General features: G+C 49.7%; 2 protein-coding genes and 1 pseudogene across 9 annotated transcripts in view; 1 reads left to right on the top strand and 2 right to left on the bottom strand.

The window, feature by feature from the left end:
* Positions 1-380: 380 nt before the first annotated feature.
* LOC105085036 (fer-1-like protein 4) lies at positions 381-2685 on the bottom strand (annotated as a pseudogene).
* Positions 2686-6301: 3616 nt separating this feature from the next.
* Positions 6302-13033, top strand: SPAG4 (sperm associated antigen 4). 2 transcript variants are annotated; one of them, XM_031433916.2, is made up of 12 exons: positions 6302-6747; positions 7230-7334; positions 7682-7748; positions 7939-8000; positions 8252-8295; positions 8617-8642; positions 8764-8872; positions 9148-9223; positions 9351-9466; positions 9791-9958; positions 10467-10556; positions 10671-13033. In XM_031433916.2, the coding sequence occupies exons 1-12, from the start codon at positions 6438-6440 to the stop codon at positions 10818-10820; spliced, it is 1323 nt and encodes a 440-aa protein (XP_031289776.1). In that variant the 5' UTR covers positions 6302-6437; the 3' UTR covers positions 10821-13033. The 2 variants fall into 2 exon arrangements, with proteins under 2 accessions (XP_031289776.1, XP_031289777.1); XM_031433917.2 differs by having other exon boundaries at positions 6560-6728.
* Positions 13034-13481: 448 nt separating this feature from the next.
* The window catches only part of CPNE1 (copine 1), a 33827-nt gene continuing 29367 nt past the window's right edge, over positions 13482-17941 (bottom strand). For 6 of the 7 annotated variants that reach the window (XM_010975189.3, XM_010975187.3, XM_010975185.3 and 3 more), the window contains 11 exons: positions 17814-17894; positions 17555-17644; positions 17355-17441; positions 17131-17217; positions 16978-17037; positions 16758-16891; positions 16599-16653; positions 16299-16350; positions 14398-14531; positions 14008-14244; positions 13482-13804 (listed from right to left, as the gene is read on the bottom strand). In XM_010975189.3, coding sequence (XP_010973491.1) covers positions 13664-13804; positions 14008-14244; positions 14398-14531; positions 16299-16350; positions 16599-16653; positions 16758-16891; positions 16978-17037; positions 17131-17217; positions 17355-17441; positions 17555-17644; positions 17814-17894 — 1158 coding nt within the window. In that variant the 3' untranslated portion in view covers positions 13482-13663. The remainder of the gene's footprint in view (positions 13805-14007; positions 14245-14397; positions 14532-16298; positions 16351-16598; positions 16654-16757; positions 16892-16977; positions 17038-17130; positions 17218-17354; positions 17442-17554; positions 17645-17813; positions 17895-17941) is intronic. The other variant, XM_064475729.1, reaches the window with a different exon arrangement.

The following is a 17941-nucleotide window of genomic DNA, read 5'->3' as shown; positions in this document are numbered from 1 at the left end:
TGTCGGAACTGTGGCCTGGGCCTGGGGATGGCAGCTGAGGGGGCAGGTCCCCGCGCGCCCTCACGGACAAAGTGACCTTGACAAAGCCTTTGGTCCCAGCGCGGGTGTCCCGGGGGTCGTGCAGCGGAGCCCATTTCTGATAGAAGTGGCCATCTGGGGGTGAAAGGGCGGGCCGGGGGTCAGGGAATACCAGCAGGATGCGCGGGACAGTCGTGGGGCAGCGATCGGAGTGTTGGACTATCACCGGGATTCAAGTCCGGCTTAGTAGGGAGGGTGGGAGTGCGTGGAGGTCAGCCTTCGGAAGAGATTGCTGTCTCACAAGTTAGTATACAGGGCTCAGTGCCCAGAGGGTCAGTTTCCCTTGCCTATGCAGAGGAGTCTCAGTGAGGGGAGGGTTCAGTACCTGGTTGGTCGAAGATAATGCCCAAGTCCATCCTGAAGGTACTTATCCGAGTGGCCATAAAGGGGAGGGTCTGCGAATGGAAGGCCTGGGGGAAGGTGGCGTTAGTCCCAGGGAGCTTCAGCATCCCCCTTCTCTAACGGAAACCCCTCACCCCTACCCCCTCACTGTGATCTCCAGCAGCAAGTCCTGGAGGTGAAGGCGGGTCTCATGAAATTCAAACAAGAAGTACTGTGTTGAAGTGGGGAAGCAAGGGAGGTAAGAGGTTACACATGAAGGAGTCACACCAGCTGGCCCCAGCCTCTTGCAAAGAGAACGCTCTCCTTCCCTTTTCCCCCTACCCCCAACTCCAAGACTGTGCCTCTCTGCATCCTTTCCCTCAAAGAGCCCTTAGCCTCAGGCCCACTGGTTCACTCACTTCCACCCAGGCCAAGCTCCCTCTTATAGACTGTTGTTATCCTGGGTCCCGTGCATTCTGTCAGGCTCCCCCTTCCTGGATCACACCCACCTCATTGAAGAAGGGGCAATTGGTCCCACGCTGCATGGCAGTCATTCGGCATTGCTCCCCAACACACACAGCCACATAGGGGTTAATGTTGACTCCAACCAGCTTCTGGGCCTCAAGCACTGTGACCCCGACCTGAAGGGTGCAGAAGGAAGAGAAAAGGAAGCCAAGACTGACTTCTTGAAAGGTAGGAGGGTAAAAATCTGTGTGGAGGGTGAATGGTATTCCCCAAGGGTTATGGCCTGGAGGGAGAGCAGTACCTGGAAGTCCTGGGCCCTGGACACCTGGAAGGGATCTCCGCGGGACAGGCACCGAGCTCGGCTGAGAGACGGTTAAGGTCAGCTCTCACTTCACTTCCTCCCCATTACACACAAACACACACACACACACACACACACACACACACACACACACATTCCTGCCTAGTGCTGAAGATAAGATCTCCTCTCCCTCTGAACTTTTGGATTCTGAGTCCTTCCGGTCTTGTCTTGCTTCCATCTCAACCCTACACCCAGAATTTAACTCATTCCTAGAGCCCTAAAACCATTCATTCATTCAACAAAGATTGAGTGAGCACCTACTATGTGCCAACACTGTTCTAGGCCCTGGAACACTGCAGTGCAGTGAACAAAAGAGACAAAATTCCTTGTCTTCATCAAGCTTTCATCACCAACATGGGTTCCAGAAGCCATGTGTGAGCCAGTGTAACTGTGTATGTGTAGATGTGGCAGTGTCTTTGCCTAAAGTGAACGACCCTTGACCCCAGTATATCCACTCCTCACCATACACTGGGACCATGTGTTTGTAAGGGTGGATGGGCTGGGCCTTCATATATAAGTGAATTAGGTTGACACACTAGTAGGGTGTTGGAGCAGGTGTGCAGTGGGTACAAGTTACCTCTTGAGGGGGCTGAACACGACGCCAGAAAGCTCCACATCAGGCTCATCCTCCAGGTCCAGCTCCAGCTCCAGCTCATTGTCCTCATCGTCCTGCTGACCTAGGCTTCGAGCTAGCCTGCGGCCCAATGCCACTGCCCGCCGCTTCAGCCGGGCCTCTCCAGGCCTTATAGGAAAGGCCCCCAAAGGGCATGTCTGGGACCTATTACCCATCTCTGGGCACCCATCTCTGACTTCCCTGACTCTAGGACCAACCCCTGAACCTTAGTCTGATGCCACTGATACCAGGACTGACCCCTAACCTGGGAGCCCTCTAATTCCAGAATTGACCCCTGATTCTAGGACTCACTTCTCACCCTGGAATTGGTCCAGTACTGATCCCAGACCCAGGGACTGACTCCACATCACTGACTCCTAATCCTAAAACTGTCTCTATAACCCTATGTCAGCCCCACATACTTACTCCAGCTCCTGGAAGCCCACATTGTGAATAATCAGCTCTGAGCTGGGAGAAGGAGAAATGAAAGGAGAGCTGAACCACAGAGCTACAACCTGGGCAGCACGGGTCCAAGGGTTACCACATCCAGCAAATCCAGGGTGGGATTGGGTACCACTTCTCCCTTCCTGAGGCCTGCCTAGGCCTTGGTTAGGTGGGTGGGAAGGTTACCTGTCCCAGATGGTGCTCCAAAGTCCTCTTCTGCCCAGGCTCCAGTTGCACCCTCTGGGGGCTGGTACTTCAGGTCAAGTTCCACCTGGATCTAAAACCAGATACACAGTGTGCCTTGGGCCTCTCAAACTGCCCTGAGGCTACAAAATGCCTTTTACTTCATCTGTAAACAGAGATCCTCTTGGCCCGCATCTCTGGTGACTTGTGGTTCCTGCATGATCGTTAATAATAGTGACTACTCATGAGGGAAGGATATAGCTCAGTGGTAGAGTGTATGCACAAGGTCCTGGGTTCAATCCCTTGTACCTCCATTTTAAAATATGTGTATATTTTAAAAATTAAAAAAATAGTGACTACTCATAGTCTAGTAAGAACTTCCATGTGCAAGTATCCTCTTCAAGGGGCCAAACAGATCTCCAAAATTCTCTCACCATTCTTGGAAATCCACAGTTCTGCAGGGTCTGGCCCCTACCAGCTTTCTCCGGCCCTGCACCCCAGTTATGCTGTCTCAGGGCACTGGGCTTTTGCATATGCTGCTTCTTCTGCCTGTTAACTTAGTTAACTCCTATCATCCTTCAATTCTAAACCTAAGCACTACTTCCTCAGGGAACCTTTTCTGACCCCCAAACAGGTCATGCCCCTCTGTTATACATTCTCCCAAATCTTTTGTAACACCATCGGAGACAATTTTACATTTATTTGTGTGAATATTTGTTTAATGTTTGCCTCTCTCTTTAGATGTGGAGCTCTAAGAAGGCAAGTCTTTATCTGGTTTTGCTCACCACTCAATCCTCACTGCTCAGCACTGCACTTGGCTTATAATCAGTGCTCAACAAATGACAACAGATTGAATGAAGAGCTAAACAGTTTGTATGATTCCATAGAAGGTAAGTGAGGAAACAGCTGAGAGAAGCTAAATAATTTGCCCAAGTTCTTTGCTGAGAAGTGGTGGTCTTGAGATTTGAACCCAGTTCCATTTCTACCAGGCACTGCTGACCCTCCACCAAATACCAGGAAAATCCAGCCAGTTTCATCTGTCTCCCACAAAACCTGGGCCTAGTGCTGGGTCGGGAGCAGCACAGAACTCCTTATCTTCCTGCCTTGCCACACCCCTGGCCCTCAGAGCTGAACCTGGTTCTTGGCCTAGGGGCTATAATGAAAGGAGCCCAGGCTGCGGGCCTTGTTACCACTCCTGCCTGGGTCTAGATTTTCCCCTTTGAGAAATGGGAACCTTATCTAGAGAGACTCTCAAGCCTGGGGTGGCAGGCTGAGTGCTGGCAGAACTCACCGGGGTTACTTGCAGATTCTTATCCACTAGGACCTCCCGCAGCACCAAGTGCCCAGCACTCTGTAGCTGCTGCAGGGAGATCACTAGGGTCCCCAGAGACCTAGGGGGCGGGGCATGGATCAAAAGAATGACTCAGGAGAATGGCCCCAAGCCATCCCCTACCCCCACCTGCATCCTTGACTCCCCAAGCCTACTCACCTGGGGCTGAACACACTGCTGCAGTTGACAACCTGTACAGACAAACGCTCCCCAGCCAGCGGAGCCCCATAGTGTGGCCAACGGAACAGCTGGGAATAGGAGGAACCTTGTGACACCAAGTGCTGGTCTGACCCTGATTCCTAATTCAGACCCTATTCCCGACCCTGATTCCTAATCCAGAGCCTATTCCCAACCCTAAAACAGAAGCCAACTCTCCAAACTTGGAGCTAACTCTATGACTGATCTCCTAAACCTAGAAGCAACCGCCCCAACCTGGGGTTGACTCCAAACTAGGGCTGATCTGGTGCTGACTACCAATCAGGAGCTAATCCCCCTAGTCTTGATTCTGACTTGTCCCAGACTGAGTCTAATGTCTCAAGCTTGAGACCAACCCTACCTCCTGAGACTATATCTTTCTCTTTCAGAACCCAGGAATAAACCCCCCAAACCCAGGATGGACTCAGATGGGTCACAGATCAGCTTCTCCCAATCCAGGACCCAACCCCACTGACCTCACCGATATCTGCTTCCCGACCACAGTGAATTCTCCTCTGAGTAAAACCTGCTCAGAATTTAATCTAGTCATTTATCAACTCCTCCCCACAAAAAAAAATTATTCCGCCACCCACCCGTGGCCCAGGGTCCAGTCACCCTCGGCTCACCCTTAAAGAGAGGTAGAAGACAGGGTGGGAAGGAGGCAGAGAGTTGGAGACCCTGGGCTTGGGGAAAAGGGGGACAGGCTGTAGAAGTGCCTAGGGATGGGGTTGGGGGCCTGAGGGATGGAGGAATTGGAGCTCCCCAGTTACAAAAATTCTTAGCGCACGCCTGCAAACCTCACCTCGAAAGCTGAGCCTCACTTGTCGGTCATGGGTTCCTGGTAGCCCTGTCAGTCGTCGCACACACATGGTCAGAGCCATTGTCCCAGGGCCACTGGTGCTACCTCTGCCCGCCTGCCCTCCTGCCCACCTGCCCACCTGCCCACCCACCTGAATCGCCTCTGACTCACTGGACTCACCCAGCAGGTTCAGCAATCCCTGCCCTTTAGACAAACACGAAATCCACAGGCCTGGGGGTCATGGGTGGGGAGGGTGTGGGAGGATAGAGAGATGGGGGTAAGGTTCCTGTGGTCAGCTCAGTCCTACATGCACCAGCTTCAGCCTCCATCCTGCATCCTTGTGTGGTGGGAGCTGGGACAGTGTGGGGATGGAGGCAAGGGGAGAGGACAGGACCAGTCTGGTCTCTGCTAGCCTATGAGGCATCAAGGCCATGTGGCTTCATGTTGTTCCTTGTTCATCTCTCTGTCCTCAGTGCCCAGCTCAGGATCTGCTACTTTGTAGACCCTCAAAACACTGTCTGAATGGATGGATTAATAAGTGAATCCTCTAGCCCCTGGCATTATCAATCAACATATTTATTAAATTAATGAGTGATTGGGTGTGTGTCCCTAGCTTTCACATAGCAGGTGTTCAAAACACTTCTTTTTTTAAATTGAAGTATAGTTGATTTACAGTGTTGTGTTAGTTTCAGGTGATTCAGTTACCTATTATATATATATAAAACTACAGTTTCTTTTCATATTCTTTTTTCATTATAGGTTATTATAAGATACTGAATATAGTTACCTATTGATGATTCAGTTACCTATTATATATATATAAAACTACATGTTTCTTTTCATATTCTTTTTTCATTATAGGTTATTATAAGATACTGAATATAGTTCCCTGTGCTATACAGTAGGACCTTGTTGTTTATTTTATATATAGTAGTGTGTATATGTTAATCCCAAACTCCTAGTCATTAGGCAGGAGAACTCTGACCACAGAGATGACTAGGATGAGAGGAGAGGCCTGAAGGTTTTGTAGAACAAGAGAGACTAGGAGACGAAAAAGACTTTATTTAGAAGTGCCCCCGGGTGATCCCTTGCCCCTTCTTAACATTCATATGTTCACAAATATTTGAGCACCTACCACATGCTAGATTCATGTAGGTGCTGGAGGATACAGTAGTGAACAAAAATCCCTGCCTTCATAAACTTTACTGTTCTAGTAGGAGCGACAGGTAATGCTGAAATAAATAAATAAACCCCACAGCATTTTAGTGCTGAGGAGGAAAGCACAGCCAGAAGGGGACAGAAATTCTTTTACTCCGAGTGTAGTTTTAGATAGGGTGTTCTGGGAAGTGCTGTGATGTCATTGCTTGCTTTAACATGGGAAAGAATAAGAGACTGCTAAGGCTACCAGTGACGTCACGACTGGCTCTGTGACGCGGCGTCAGGGGGAACCGCGGAGGCGTAGTCTCTCTATGATGTCAGCAGCCAGGCCCGGATACAGGGGAGAGGGTGGGATAGGGCCGCGGGGCCGGCAGGCTGCACGCAGGGTCTGTCGGATCCTGGCGGCGCGCACTGGCTGAGGGGAGGGCCGAGGGCCTTGGCAGCTGAGGCGGCGACTTTGGCGTCCGTGAGGGCGCAGCTTGGGGTCAGGATGCGGCGGAGCCCCCGCCCGGGCTCGGCCGCGTCCCAGCACAAGCACACGCCCAACTTCTACAGCGACAACAGCAACAGCTCAGTGAGCGTCACCTCGGGGGACAGCAGCGGGCACCGGTCAGCTGGGCCGGGGCCCGGGGAGCCCGAGGGCAGAAGAGCCCGGGGCTCGAGCTGCGGTGAGCCCGCCTTGAGCGCCGGAGTGCCCGGAGGAACCACATGGGCTGGAAGCTCTCGGCTGAAGCCAGCGCCTCGGAGCCACAATGGGCAGACCGCCTGTGGCGCGGCAACCGTGAGGGGCGGGGCCTCGGGTGCGGGCGGGGTCGACCCCGGGTGAGTCAAGGGAGGGGCGGGGCCAATGGGCGGGGCCTGGCTTGTGCGCGGGATACCTAGGCACCTCCTAAGGGGCGGGGCCTATAGTGTGACAGGGGAGGGACCAAGGGGAGCCTCGGAGTGGCAGACGGTCCTGGGAAGCGGCGGGGGAAATCCTGTGACTCGGCACTACTGAGGAGGCGCAGCCTCGGTGTTAGCCTGAATGCCTACCAGGGAAACGGCCGTATCTAGACCTAAGGCTGGGGGCGTGGCCTCTATTTGGGGGTGGGATAACGGCTGGGCGGAGCACCCGGGCGGGGCGGGGCTTCAAAGTGCTGAGAGAGACCCGGGATGCGGGTGCGGAGGGACCAAAGCCTGTGAGGCTGCCCAGCTTCTGGGCTGGGGAACTTGCAGCCTGGTCCTGGGGAAACAGCGGGCCTGCGGTGCGCAAGGCCCCAATGGAGCCCTTGGGCTCCCGCAGAACCGGCTGGCTCTCCCATAGTCTCTGAGGAACAGCTCGATCTTCTCTCGACGCTGGAACTGAGGCAGGAGATGCCTCCTCCGCGTGTGTCCAAGAGCTTCTTAAGTACGGGCCGGCCAGCCCAGATCCCCTCTGACCTGCTGGCTCCCCTCTCCGAACTCCATTTCTCACCTCTGAGACCCTTGTCTCAGTTCTGAGCCCCGGGCTCATGTCTGATTCTACAGCCCCTTCCCTAAGCCCGATTCACCTTCTCTGAGAATGAAAATCCAACTCATTATCCTTGCCCATCTAATTCTCCTAGCCTACCCTTCTCTTCCTGAGCCTTAGGCCCTTCCCTGAGCCCCCTTCCTAAGCCCCTTCTGAACCTCGAACACCCCACTCTGTGATCCCCTCCTCATCTCTCCCCTTCTCTAAGCCTAGTCCCTTCTCTGAGCCCCCTCTCCTCCCCTCAGGCCTACTCTTCCAGGTGCTGAGCGTGTTGTTATCCCTGGTAGGAGACATGCTGGTCAGTGTGTACAGGTCAGAGGGAGGAAAGGGGGAGCCTCACGGGCTGCTCTTTGGAGGGAGGGAGCAGGGCCTAACCAACTGAGCCTTGAGCCAGTTCACACCTGGTTGAGTCGTGTTCACAGGAGCTGGGTCTAAGACCCTGGGGTGGGGGCTGCGGGGTTCACTAGGGCCCTGGGGCCTTAGCCTCTCTCCGATTCTTCAGGGAGGTCTGTTCCATCCGCTTCCTGCTCACGGCTGTGTCACTGCTGAGCCTCTTTCTGGCAGGTGAGAGGGTGGTGAATTCCCTGACCCCAGCCCTGAATGCTTTGGAGCCAAAGCTGGCACATTTTCTCCTATATCCTTCAGCCCACTCAGTCTCTTCAGAGGCTCACAGCTCTTCACAGTCCCCTTCAGAGCCTTCTAGTTCCCCCTCAGACTCAGCCCCCTCAAGCCTCTTCTCTCCTCACTGTCCTTTTATGCTGGGGGAAACCTTCTCCTTTCCCTTCCCCTGATACCACCCCCGCCTCTTTCTCCAGCACTCTGTTGGGGGCTCCTGTACCTGGCCCCTCCTTTGGAGAATGTGAGTTGGGGAGACTGTCCTGGGGTGGGTGATTGGCAATCTATGAAGCTAGAGGTTGTGGGGAGTCCCCTGGGCCACTGGGAGGGGGAGCAGTGCTGGAGGCTACAACCCTAAGGAAAGGCTGAAAATAAACAGGAGATTTCTGAGGGAATGTGCCCAGATGTGCTTAAGGGTCTCTGAGAGGTCCTGAAAGGTCAGGGAAACGGTAGGCAGTCCTCAAAAAAGAAGGCCCTTTGAGTCTGGCAGGTCCCACACTGAGTTAGGAGAAGGAGGTGGGTGGGAGCTGAGCAGTGCTGTATTTTGTCCCTCTCCCTCCAATAGGAACCTAAGGAGATGCTGACTCTAAGGTGAAAGAGGGCACCTGGGGTAGGGAGTTGGGGGGCTCAAAGGTGCTTCTGTGGGGGTCCCTACGGGAAGTGTCCAGGGGGACAGGGAGCCAACTGCACCGTGCCAACCTCCTGCCTGCAGCGAGTACCAGGAGCGCGTGCGCTCCCAGGGGGAGCAGCTGCAGCAGCTCCAGGCTGAGCTGGTTAAACTCCACAAGGAAGTGTCCAGCTTTCGTGCAGCTAACAGCGAGGTGAGCCTGGCAGCCACATCCTGCTCTAGAACCAGGCCCCTTAGGTGTCCAGAAGCTCCGCCCCGGGAGCCCGGCCCCCGTGTCTCCGCCCACTGTACAGTCCTAGCCCACCTTGGAACCCGGATCCCTGAGTCCTGAGCCTTAAGGCCCCGCCCAGAGCCCCGACTTCAGAATTTCTTCTGGGGCCCACGAAGTCTATCTATCCCAGAGAACTCTGCCCCACAATACTGACCCGCAAGCCCAGCACCTCCAGGCCGCGCCCTCTGTCTTTTCAGAGAGTGGCCAAACTCGTATTCCAGAGGCTGAATGAGGACTTTGTGCAGAAACCTGACTATGCACTGAGCTCTGTGGGTAAGACCCATAGACACTGACAGACCTATGCACATGACCAGCCCAAGGAGACTGACCTCAGACAGACCCTGCCCCAGCTGCTGGTCAGGCCTGGAAGCCCCTGAGAGGTTGCTTCTCCCTGCTCCAGGAGCCTCTATAGACCTAGAGAAGACATCCCACGACTATGAGGACACGAACACTGCCTACTTCTGGAATCGCTTCAGTTTCTGGAACTACGCCAGACCACCCACGGTTATCCTGGAGGTGGGCCTGGAACTTCTGGAACTTAGATCCCAGAATGGGACTGGGGTGGGACTCGGGGGAATGGACACCACAGCTCCCTGGAGGTGGAGCCTGGCTTGGCTGTGATGAAGCTCTGGACGAAGCAGAGGACAGTGTAATACTGGAGAGACCTGGCAGTGCTAGGGACAGGGCCCTGGGCAGGGACTCTAGCTAAGGGTGGAGGACTGGGTGGGGCCCATGATGGAGTCAAGCTGAGGGTGGGGCCTACCCAAACCAAAGCCCAGGCTGGGGAAGGGTCGCAGTCGCTCAGCCCTGTGGTTCTGATGTTCTATCCGCCTACTGCAGCCAGATGTGTTCCCTGGGAATTGCTGGGCTTTCGAGGGTGACCAGGGCCAGGTGGTGATCCGGATGCCAGGTCGTGTGCAGCTGAGCGACATCACTCTGCAGCATCCACCACCCAGCGTGGCGCACACTCGGGGAGCCAACAGTGCCCCCCGTGACTTCGCAGTCTACGTGAGTAGGGCTGAGGCCAAGGAGGTGGGGGATTTTGCCTAGAAAGTACCAGGTCATGAAAACTGTTGCCACTATCTGAGTCTATAAAATGGAGATACTACCACTTGCCTCTCAGGGCTGCTGTAGGTTATAAATAATTATAACCATATCCAAATATTAGTTATGGCTTATTGAGTGCTTACTCTGTGTCGGGTACTTTACCTGGATTGTATCTCCTTGCATCTGCACAGCAACCTATGAAGTGCTATTATCCCACCCTCTTCATAGATGAGGAAGGTAATTCTCAGATAGGGGAGGTAACTTGCCCAAGGTCACACAGGTAACAAGAGGCCAGACTAAAATTTGCAACCTGATTTCTTTAAGCCCACATTCAACACTATAATATCCTAACACCAAAAAATGAGAGTATGCATAAAGCTAATGAACACATAGTAGTTCCTCAACAAAGTTTCTCTCTCCCTCCTCCACCTGTGCCTCACTATTCTTCCACTCACTTTTCACCTACCAGGGCCTCCAGGTTGATGACGAGACTGAAGTTTTCTTGGGGAAATTCACCTTCGACGTGGAGAAATCTGAGATTCAGACTTTCCACCTACAGGTGTGTTTGTCTCTGGGGGCTGAGGGTGCTAAGGGAACAGGACAGTGAGGGAAGACGGGAGGAAGGCAGTCCATGGGAGAGCAGGCCCTTGGCATGATCCATTTGTCTCCCCAGAATGAGCCCCCAGCTGCCTTTCCCAAGGTGAAGATCCAGATTCTAAGCAACTGGGGCCACCCCCATTTCACGTGCTTGTATCGAGTCCGAGCCCATGGCATTCGAACCTCAGAGAGGGCAGGGGACAGTGCCACAGAGGGACCCCATTAAACATGCTTATTGTTGGAGTGCAGGTCTGTGCTGAAAGGACCTGGATCAGTGCTGGGAGGTCTGCTGGGGCTCTGGTTGCCTTTGGTATATAAATATGGTGAGCGGTCTAGCAAAGCACCCTCTTCTAGAAGTCAGATCAATACAGTAGCAGCAGCAGCTCATATTTATGGAGTGCTTACCATGTGCACAAGACAGTACTCTGGATGTTGTACACATTACCTAACTAATCCTCACAACCACAGAGGGGGAAGCCACCCAGATCAGGAAAGTTGCTCAAGGTCACACAGTGAGTGAAGAGCCATGCCACAATGGGACCCCAAGCCTACCTTCCTCCAGAGGCCATCCTCTAATTGCAGAGCTGCTAGTCAGCATGAAGCCATGCTTGTGCACCTCAATTCCACCCCCAATCTCTGGGAGAGTTCCCCAACTCTGTTAAGTGCAGGTGCAGGTGCAGGGGGAGCTACCCCTTTTCTTCAGTAAAAACTAGAGACTTGAGAACCTCTAGGAAGCATCTGAGTCAGAGTCGATACAGGCCCACTAGCCCGTACTCAGGTTGTCTTCACTAAGACCTGAGTGCCCGACTCTACGCTAGGTACAATACAGTGTCTTGTTTACCAGTCCCTACCCTCAAGGAGCCTGACAGGGGAGAGAGAATGCTACAGAAAACAGGACAATTCATCTGCTGATCCAAGAACTCTTCACTCTAAGGGAAGGAGATGAGCATCAAAGGATTGAGATCTACCTGGGCAGAGTAGAAAAGGGGGCCAGTGTGAACAAAGAAACATGCAACATCTTGGCCGTTAGGATTCTTTTCACTGCTCCTGTTTTAGAAGAATATCCAGACTATTAATAGTGGTTACACCTCTAAGAAGTAGAATGCATGAGTATGTGTGGGGGTGGAACATGTATCCATCTATTTAAATTTGGGGGTTATTTTGTAATTTGAAGACAAAAGAAAAAATTCTATTGAGTGCTCTTTAAAGCTTAAGGTTTTCTAACTAATGAACTAGTACAGCTTTTCTGGATGGCAGTTTCATAATAGGAACTTAAAACCTTAAAATTTTTAAGGTTTTAAAATCACAATAGGAACAAAGCCTTAAAAATTTTTATACTCTTTAATTACAGCAATTCCATTTCTAAGAATGGATCCAAAGGATACATAGATATAATCAAAGTTAATACTTTGAAGGATGTTCATCACACTGCTGTTTATTTAAACAAAAACTGGAAATAGCATCTAAGAAGTATACTACAAAAATAATATGCAGCCAATAGAAATGGTAATATAAGGGAACATTCAGTATCATGGAAAGTAATATAATAATATATAGATGACTTCTTAAAAAGCAAGCTAGACTGGTATACATAAAATTTTTAAATTTCCATATTAAAAGAGTTATATTTTTAAAAAGTTATATAGACCAAAAGATACCATAAATGAAATGATAATAGCTCAGTGGAAAATATTTTCAACATGTATAAGAGACAAAGTGTTAGTAACTGAATACCCTAACAGAATAAAGGTTATAAAGACAACCACCTATAAAAAAGCTATTCAGAAGAGATACAATTCACAAATAAACATGTGAAATGATACCTAGCCTTCATAATTAATTAAATTCAAACTAAAAATGAGATTTCTTTTTTGTCTGTCAGATTAACAAAATGGGTAAAAAATTGTTATGATGGGCAATTTACAATACTATTAAAATGTTAAATAGTCAGACCCTTTGATCTAGCATTTTCATTTCTAGGAATAAATCCTTCAGAAACATCCCAATAAATATGCACAGAAAAATGTACAAAGATATTCCTTATAGCACTGTTTGTTATAACAGAAGAAAACTGAAAGGGACCCAAATCTTGATAAGTAAGAGACTGGGGAAATAAGCTACAGCAGTCACATACAGAGTAATATATAGGCATTAAGAAGAACGAGGTCAGCAACAAACACTGTAATATCTATCTACAGGAAAGAATTTGTCAGACCTAGGAACCCTAGGAACTACACCCTGCTCCATTATCTATTTTATACAATGTTTATATTTGAAATAATTTTGTACTAAGTAGCATACATTTTAAAAACACTTCAAAGAATGCTGAAATATTATGTACAATATGATCCTGATTTTGTAAAATAAAAAACATGTGCCACTGTAAATATGCATAAAAATTTTAAATATGCACCAAATATTTTATTGGAACATGGCGTTTGGGTGACATTTCTTCCTGTAATGAATGTACATATGAATTTCCTAGTAAGAAAAAAATTATCTATTAAAAAGTTCAGGCTTGTAGCCTATTTTGTGGACTAGGCCACCACTGCTCCATCCTCCAGGAAGTCTAGCATAGCCCTTGCTCTTGCTCCATCTTAAAACTTATCCCTCCCCTAGCACTTTCCACCTTGTCTGTGTTCCCAGCTCAGCTCTGCTCTGAGGCAGAGCAGGCTGGGTGCTTGACTTACATTCAGTCTTTGCATTTTAAAAAACAGAGTCAGTGTCTCTAGATATCTGGCCAGGAATACCCAACTTCTTTGAGTGAGGATATTATGTCAGAGGAATCCTTCACTCAACAACTCCTAAGGTCAACAAAGAGGCTCAGAGAGAAGTAAACATGGCTAACAGCAGACTCCCACCCAAAAACAGAGTGGTAGCAAAACGGTGGTCTTCATTGATCTTTATTGAATGATGGGCTTCAGGGGCAAGCAGGTGGAATCAAGAGAAGCTACAGCAGGAGTAAGTATAAAAGTATAAAAGTGCTAGCATTGGGGAATGTGTGTTCAGGGTTGGAGGAACTTGGGGACACAGCACTGAGGACTGCCACAGTGTACCCTCCAAGGAAATCTAGGCCTGAGGGGACTGTGCAGGGCCCTTGGCTGGGGGTGGAAGTGGCTTGAATGGGGCCCAACCTTGGGCCTTGAAGTAGGAGACCAGTTGTGCAGGTACTTCTGCAAGTACAGTCTGCGCCAGTGCCTCTCGAGGGGCCTGCCAAGAGAAGGGCAAGTTCAGTGATGGCTCATAACGTCGTCCCAAGGTCTACATTTCATACCCAAAAAATAATTCAAAATCTAACACCCGACCCTGCCCCAGGGTTAGATGAAAGGGTAAGTATTCCCAACTCAACATCAGGGAGAGGTGGAAGGATAAACTCCCAGATCTGTTCTGCAACAAAGCTTGTCTTTACTCACATTCTGGAAGCGGCGGTAGGGCACAAACTGCACTATGTCACGAGCAGCTGCCTCCCCAGAGCGTGTACACAAGGGTCCACCATCAGCGTCCAGCTGCTCCATGGCCTCAAAGTCAGCACCACCCACACCTACGATGATCACTGACATGGGCAGGTAGGAGGCACGAACAACAGCCTCACGTGTGGCCTCCACATCTGTCACAGCACCATCGGTCAGCAGCAACAGCACGAAGTATTGCTAAGGGCAAGTCCATACATATACTAAGGCAGACAGACCCTCTAAACATCCCAGCCACACATTCCCACACTGACAAAAAGTCTCTTGTTACATAGCCCTCAAGAGAGCTCTTGATCAAGACCCCCTCCCACCACTACCTCCCATGACCCTCACCGAGGCAGTCCTCTGATGTGCAGCCTGAGCTGCAAACCTGGCCACATGGTTGATGATGGGTGCAAAGTTGGTGGGGCCATAGAGCCGAACTTGGGGCAGGGCCTGGCGGTAAGCATCCACAATGCCCTGGATGCCTAGAGAAGAAAGGCAAAAAATGCCGTAAAATACTGGGCCTCTTAGGGTTGAGACAGTCCTGACATCACTCTATCCTGGATGAGGAGATTTGGGAATCAGGGTGCATTTCATTCAATCATGCCTGTAATCGAAAGTTCTTAACCTTATCATGCAGATGAGAAAATTGAGGCCAATGAGAGGAAGGGCACTTGCCCTAAATCACAGGCTGAATTAAACCCCAGATTAGGGTTTGTTCAGGAGAGTTGAGCATCAGATTATAACTCACTTAATAATGAATTATAACCCATTTAACAAAAGAATCCAGAGATATTAAATAAATAATGAGAGAGAAGGGAACGCTCTTCCTTAATAAATGTAGGAAATGATAGAATCACTTGACAGAGACAATTGATTCAGGCAAAGATCATCAATGGATGCTAAAACTAGAGGGTGAAAATTGATGAGTGACTGGATATTTAATATCATCTTAAAGTACCCTCCCAAAAGATACTTATTACTTATTAAGTAAAAGAAAAAAACAGTACTTGTACAGTAGAGAAACCTGGCAGATTACATAACCAAACAAAGTCAATATGACTGGTAAGAAGATAAACCAACATCATGTGCCTCCTGAATTGGTGCCTCCTGATATGGTGCACTGAGGACACACAGCATCGCTTCTGTGGCATTCCTGCCAAAATGCATAATCTGAATCTAATTATGAGGAAAATACCAGGTAAACCCAAACTGAGGGATATTCTACAAATTATCTGGCCTGTCATCTTAAAAAATGTCAATATCATGGAGGGCAACTGAATGCAATGTGTGATCCAAGATTTTCTTTGCTATAAAAGACAGGACAATTGGAAAATTTTGAATAAATTTTATAGACTGGGTAATAGTATTGTATTGATGTTAATTTCCTGATTTTGAGAATTGTACTGTTATGTAAGAGAATGTCTTTGATTTTAAGAACACTTAAGTATTTAGGGATAAAGGGCCATGTGGATGATGGTGGGTGCAAAGTTGGTGGGGTCATAGAGAAAACTTGGAGCAAGGCTTAATATCGCTACCATTCTCAAACATTTCAGGGTTGGGGGATGTAGAGAGAGAGAGAGAAAGAGGGGAAGAGAGAAAATTTGCGTAAGAGAGGATGACAAAGCAAATGTGGTAAAATGTTCATGTTTGAGGAATCTGGATGAAGGAAAACAACAGATCCTGTGATCCAGGCCCTGACCACTATCTCCAATGCCCTGAATCCCTGTAACTATTTTTGTAACTTTTCTCTAAGTCTGAACTTACATCATAATAAAAACCCATGTCCGATCAGGTCAGGTCAACTTTTCCACTTCAGCTTATTACTCATATGTGGGTACTAGGGAGACATGGGGTTTGGCCTTCTCTAGACAAAATAGCTTGGGGCAAAAAGTACCCTGAATAGAGCTGGGTACCAATAGGGCGGCACCAAGACTTCCACTGATGCCCAGATAAGTACCTGTGAGCTTCAAGACAAAGATGCTAATATAACAGCTACCTTAAATATTCAGTATCTTACAACATTTAGCCTTATTATAAAACCAAAGCACACAGAGACTAGGCAACTGGCCCCAAGTCACATGATTAGCAAGTGGCAGGATGATTTGACTTCAGAAGCCTAACTCTAAAATCCATTCCTCTGGACGATGGCGTCAGGTGTCTATCTCCCCACCCCCATTCTCCCTTGCCTGCATAGGCTTGGTCTTCTAGTGTGGACAGATACGCCTTATGCTGGAGGATGAGGGACTTACCTGCACAGTAGGGGTTACTAGGGTTGAAGTTCAAGGCAAATTCATGGGAGACCTGAAGACAAGAATGAAAATGATGTTCTTTCCCCATGACAATTTTTGTGCTAAGAAAAAGGGTACTATGGTATATACCAAGCATTTTATAGGAGCTATTTAGTCCTGAGCACATTTGTTATACACAGGCCTGTAAGGATGCATCCCCACAACTCCTCATAAGGCTGGGTGCCAAGCAGCAAGTTTACTACATCCCCAAAAATCAGGACCCTGAAGCTAAGGAGTAAGGGAGGGGAAGAGAACACTCACCTGCCAGTCAGGGGGTACTTGGGCCCCAAATCCAAATGCTGGGAACAGCTTGTCCCTGTGGGAAGACAGTGAGTTGGGGAAAAGACAGTGAGAAGACTATGAGCCCTGAGGCTTAAAGCATCTGCCGGGTGTGGGGATGGGAAAGACAAAGTTACTTACGAGTCATAGTCCTGAACCACACTGCCTACACTCCACAGTGCTGTCAGGTACTCATTGACCCCTGTTGGGCTCAGGTAGTGCAGGGAATTGGGTGAGGAAGGGTCTCCATTGGAGCCTGTGAAGTCCACGCCCACCTGGGAGGAAGGGAAGAGAGGAGCTCAAAGCCACCTTGAGTCCCAGATCATCTGCTTGCTCTCCTGCCCCTGAGAAAGCAACTTACAGTGAAGTTGATTTGACAGCCCCCCATCACGTAGTCCAGGAATGAATATTCTGTTTCCACCTGCAGATGAAACCAAGGTCATATCTGGGGTTAAGGGGTTGGGGTTATGGGGCATAGGAGTCAAAGACTGGGTCACATGGGCTACTGTCTCACCTGACAAATCTTGACACAAATAGTTCCAGAGTTCTTGTAGCTTTTCTTTTTCTGCTGTTTCTCAGGGTGGATGCATTCAAACTCAGCCTGGTAAGGAAAGAAAAATTAGGGTAGTAAACTTACACAGCAGCAGCCAAGAGTGGAGCTGCCCTGCCCTCCCTCTCTTCTTGGGGTTGCAGCCCTCTAGGCCCACCTCAACACCCCTGAGCAGGGCCAGTACTCACCGGGACTGCTTGTAGCTGGGCCAAGCTGGTATGGAAGATACCAATGAGATCATGTGAACCATCACTGTCATAATCTGAGCATCGCACCTAAGAGGGGGTGTATGTATACATAAAGACGAGGAGGCAAGTGGCAGGTAAGAATTAATCCCTCCCTAGGCTCTCTGCCCCTGCTCAGTCCACTCCGGAGGCAAGCTCCTCACCTGGATTGGGGTGCTGGGGTCTCCCCCACAGAAATGCTGAAGGGGAACAGAGAAGCGCTTCCAAGTTGGGTTCAGGTTGTTCTTGATGACCTGAAGGTGGAGCGCAAGGCCTCCAGTGACCTCTGGGTTGGCATATGGAGAGCTGCTATCCCTCTCTACCCATATGTATATTTTTTCTCCCTGTTTTCCAAATCTTGGTAGTTACAAGCGCCAAAAGATTCTCTCCTACCCACCACACCTAATCCCTGGGATCTCACACCTCAGATCTGTATGCCAGGTGCCATTTCCCATCACCCTGGCGGAAGAACTCCAAGAATGGATCCGATTTTCCCAGGAAGTCCTGTCAATGTCACAGAGACCCCAGTTATAAGACTCAGGCAGAAACAG

The sequence above is a fragment of the Camelus dromedarius genome, chromosome 18 (genome assembly GCF_036321535.1).
Source record: "Camelus dromedarius isolate mCamDro1 chromosome 18, mCamDro1.pat, whole genome shotgun sequence".
Taxonomy (NCBI): Eukaryota; Metazoa; Chordata; class Mammalia; order Artiodactyla; family Camelidae; genus Camelus; species Camelus dromedarius.
The sequence above is the reverse complement of the archived record's forward strand: the minus strand, read 5'-3'. Positions and strand labels throughout refer to the sequence as shown.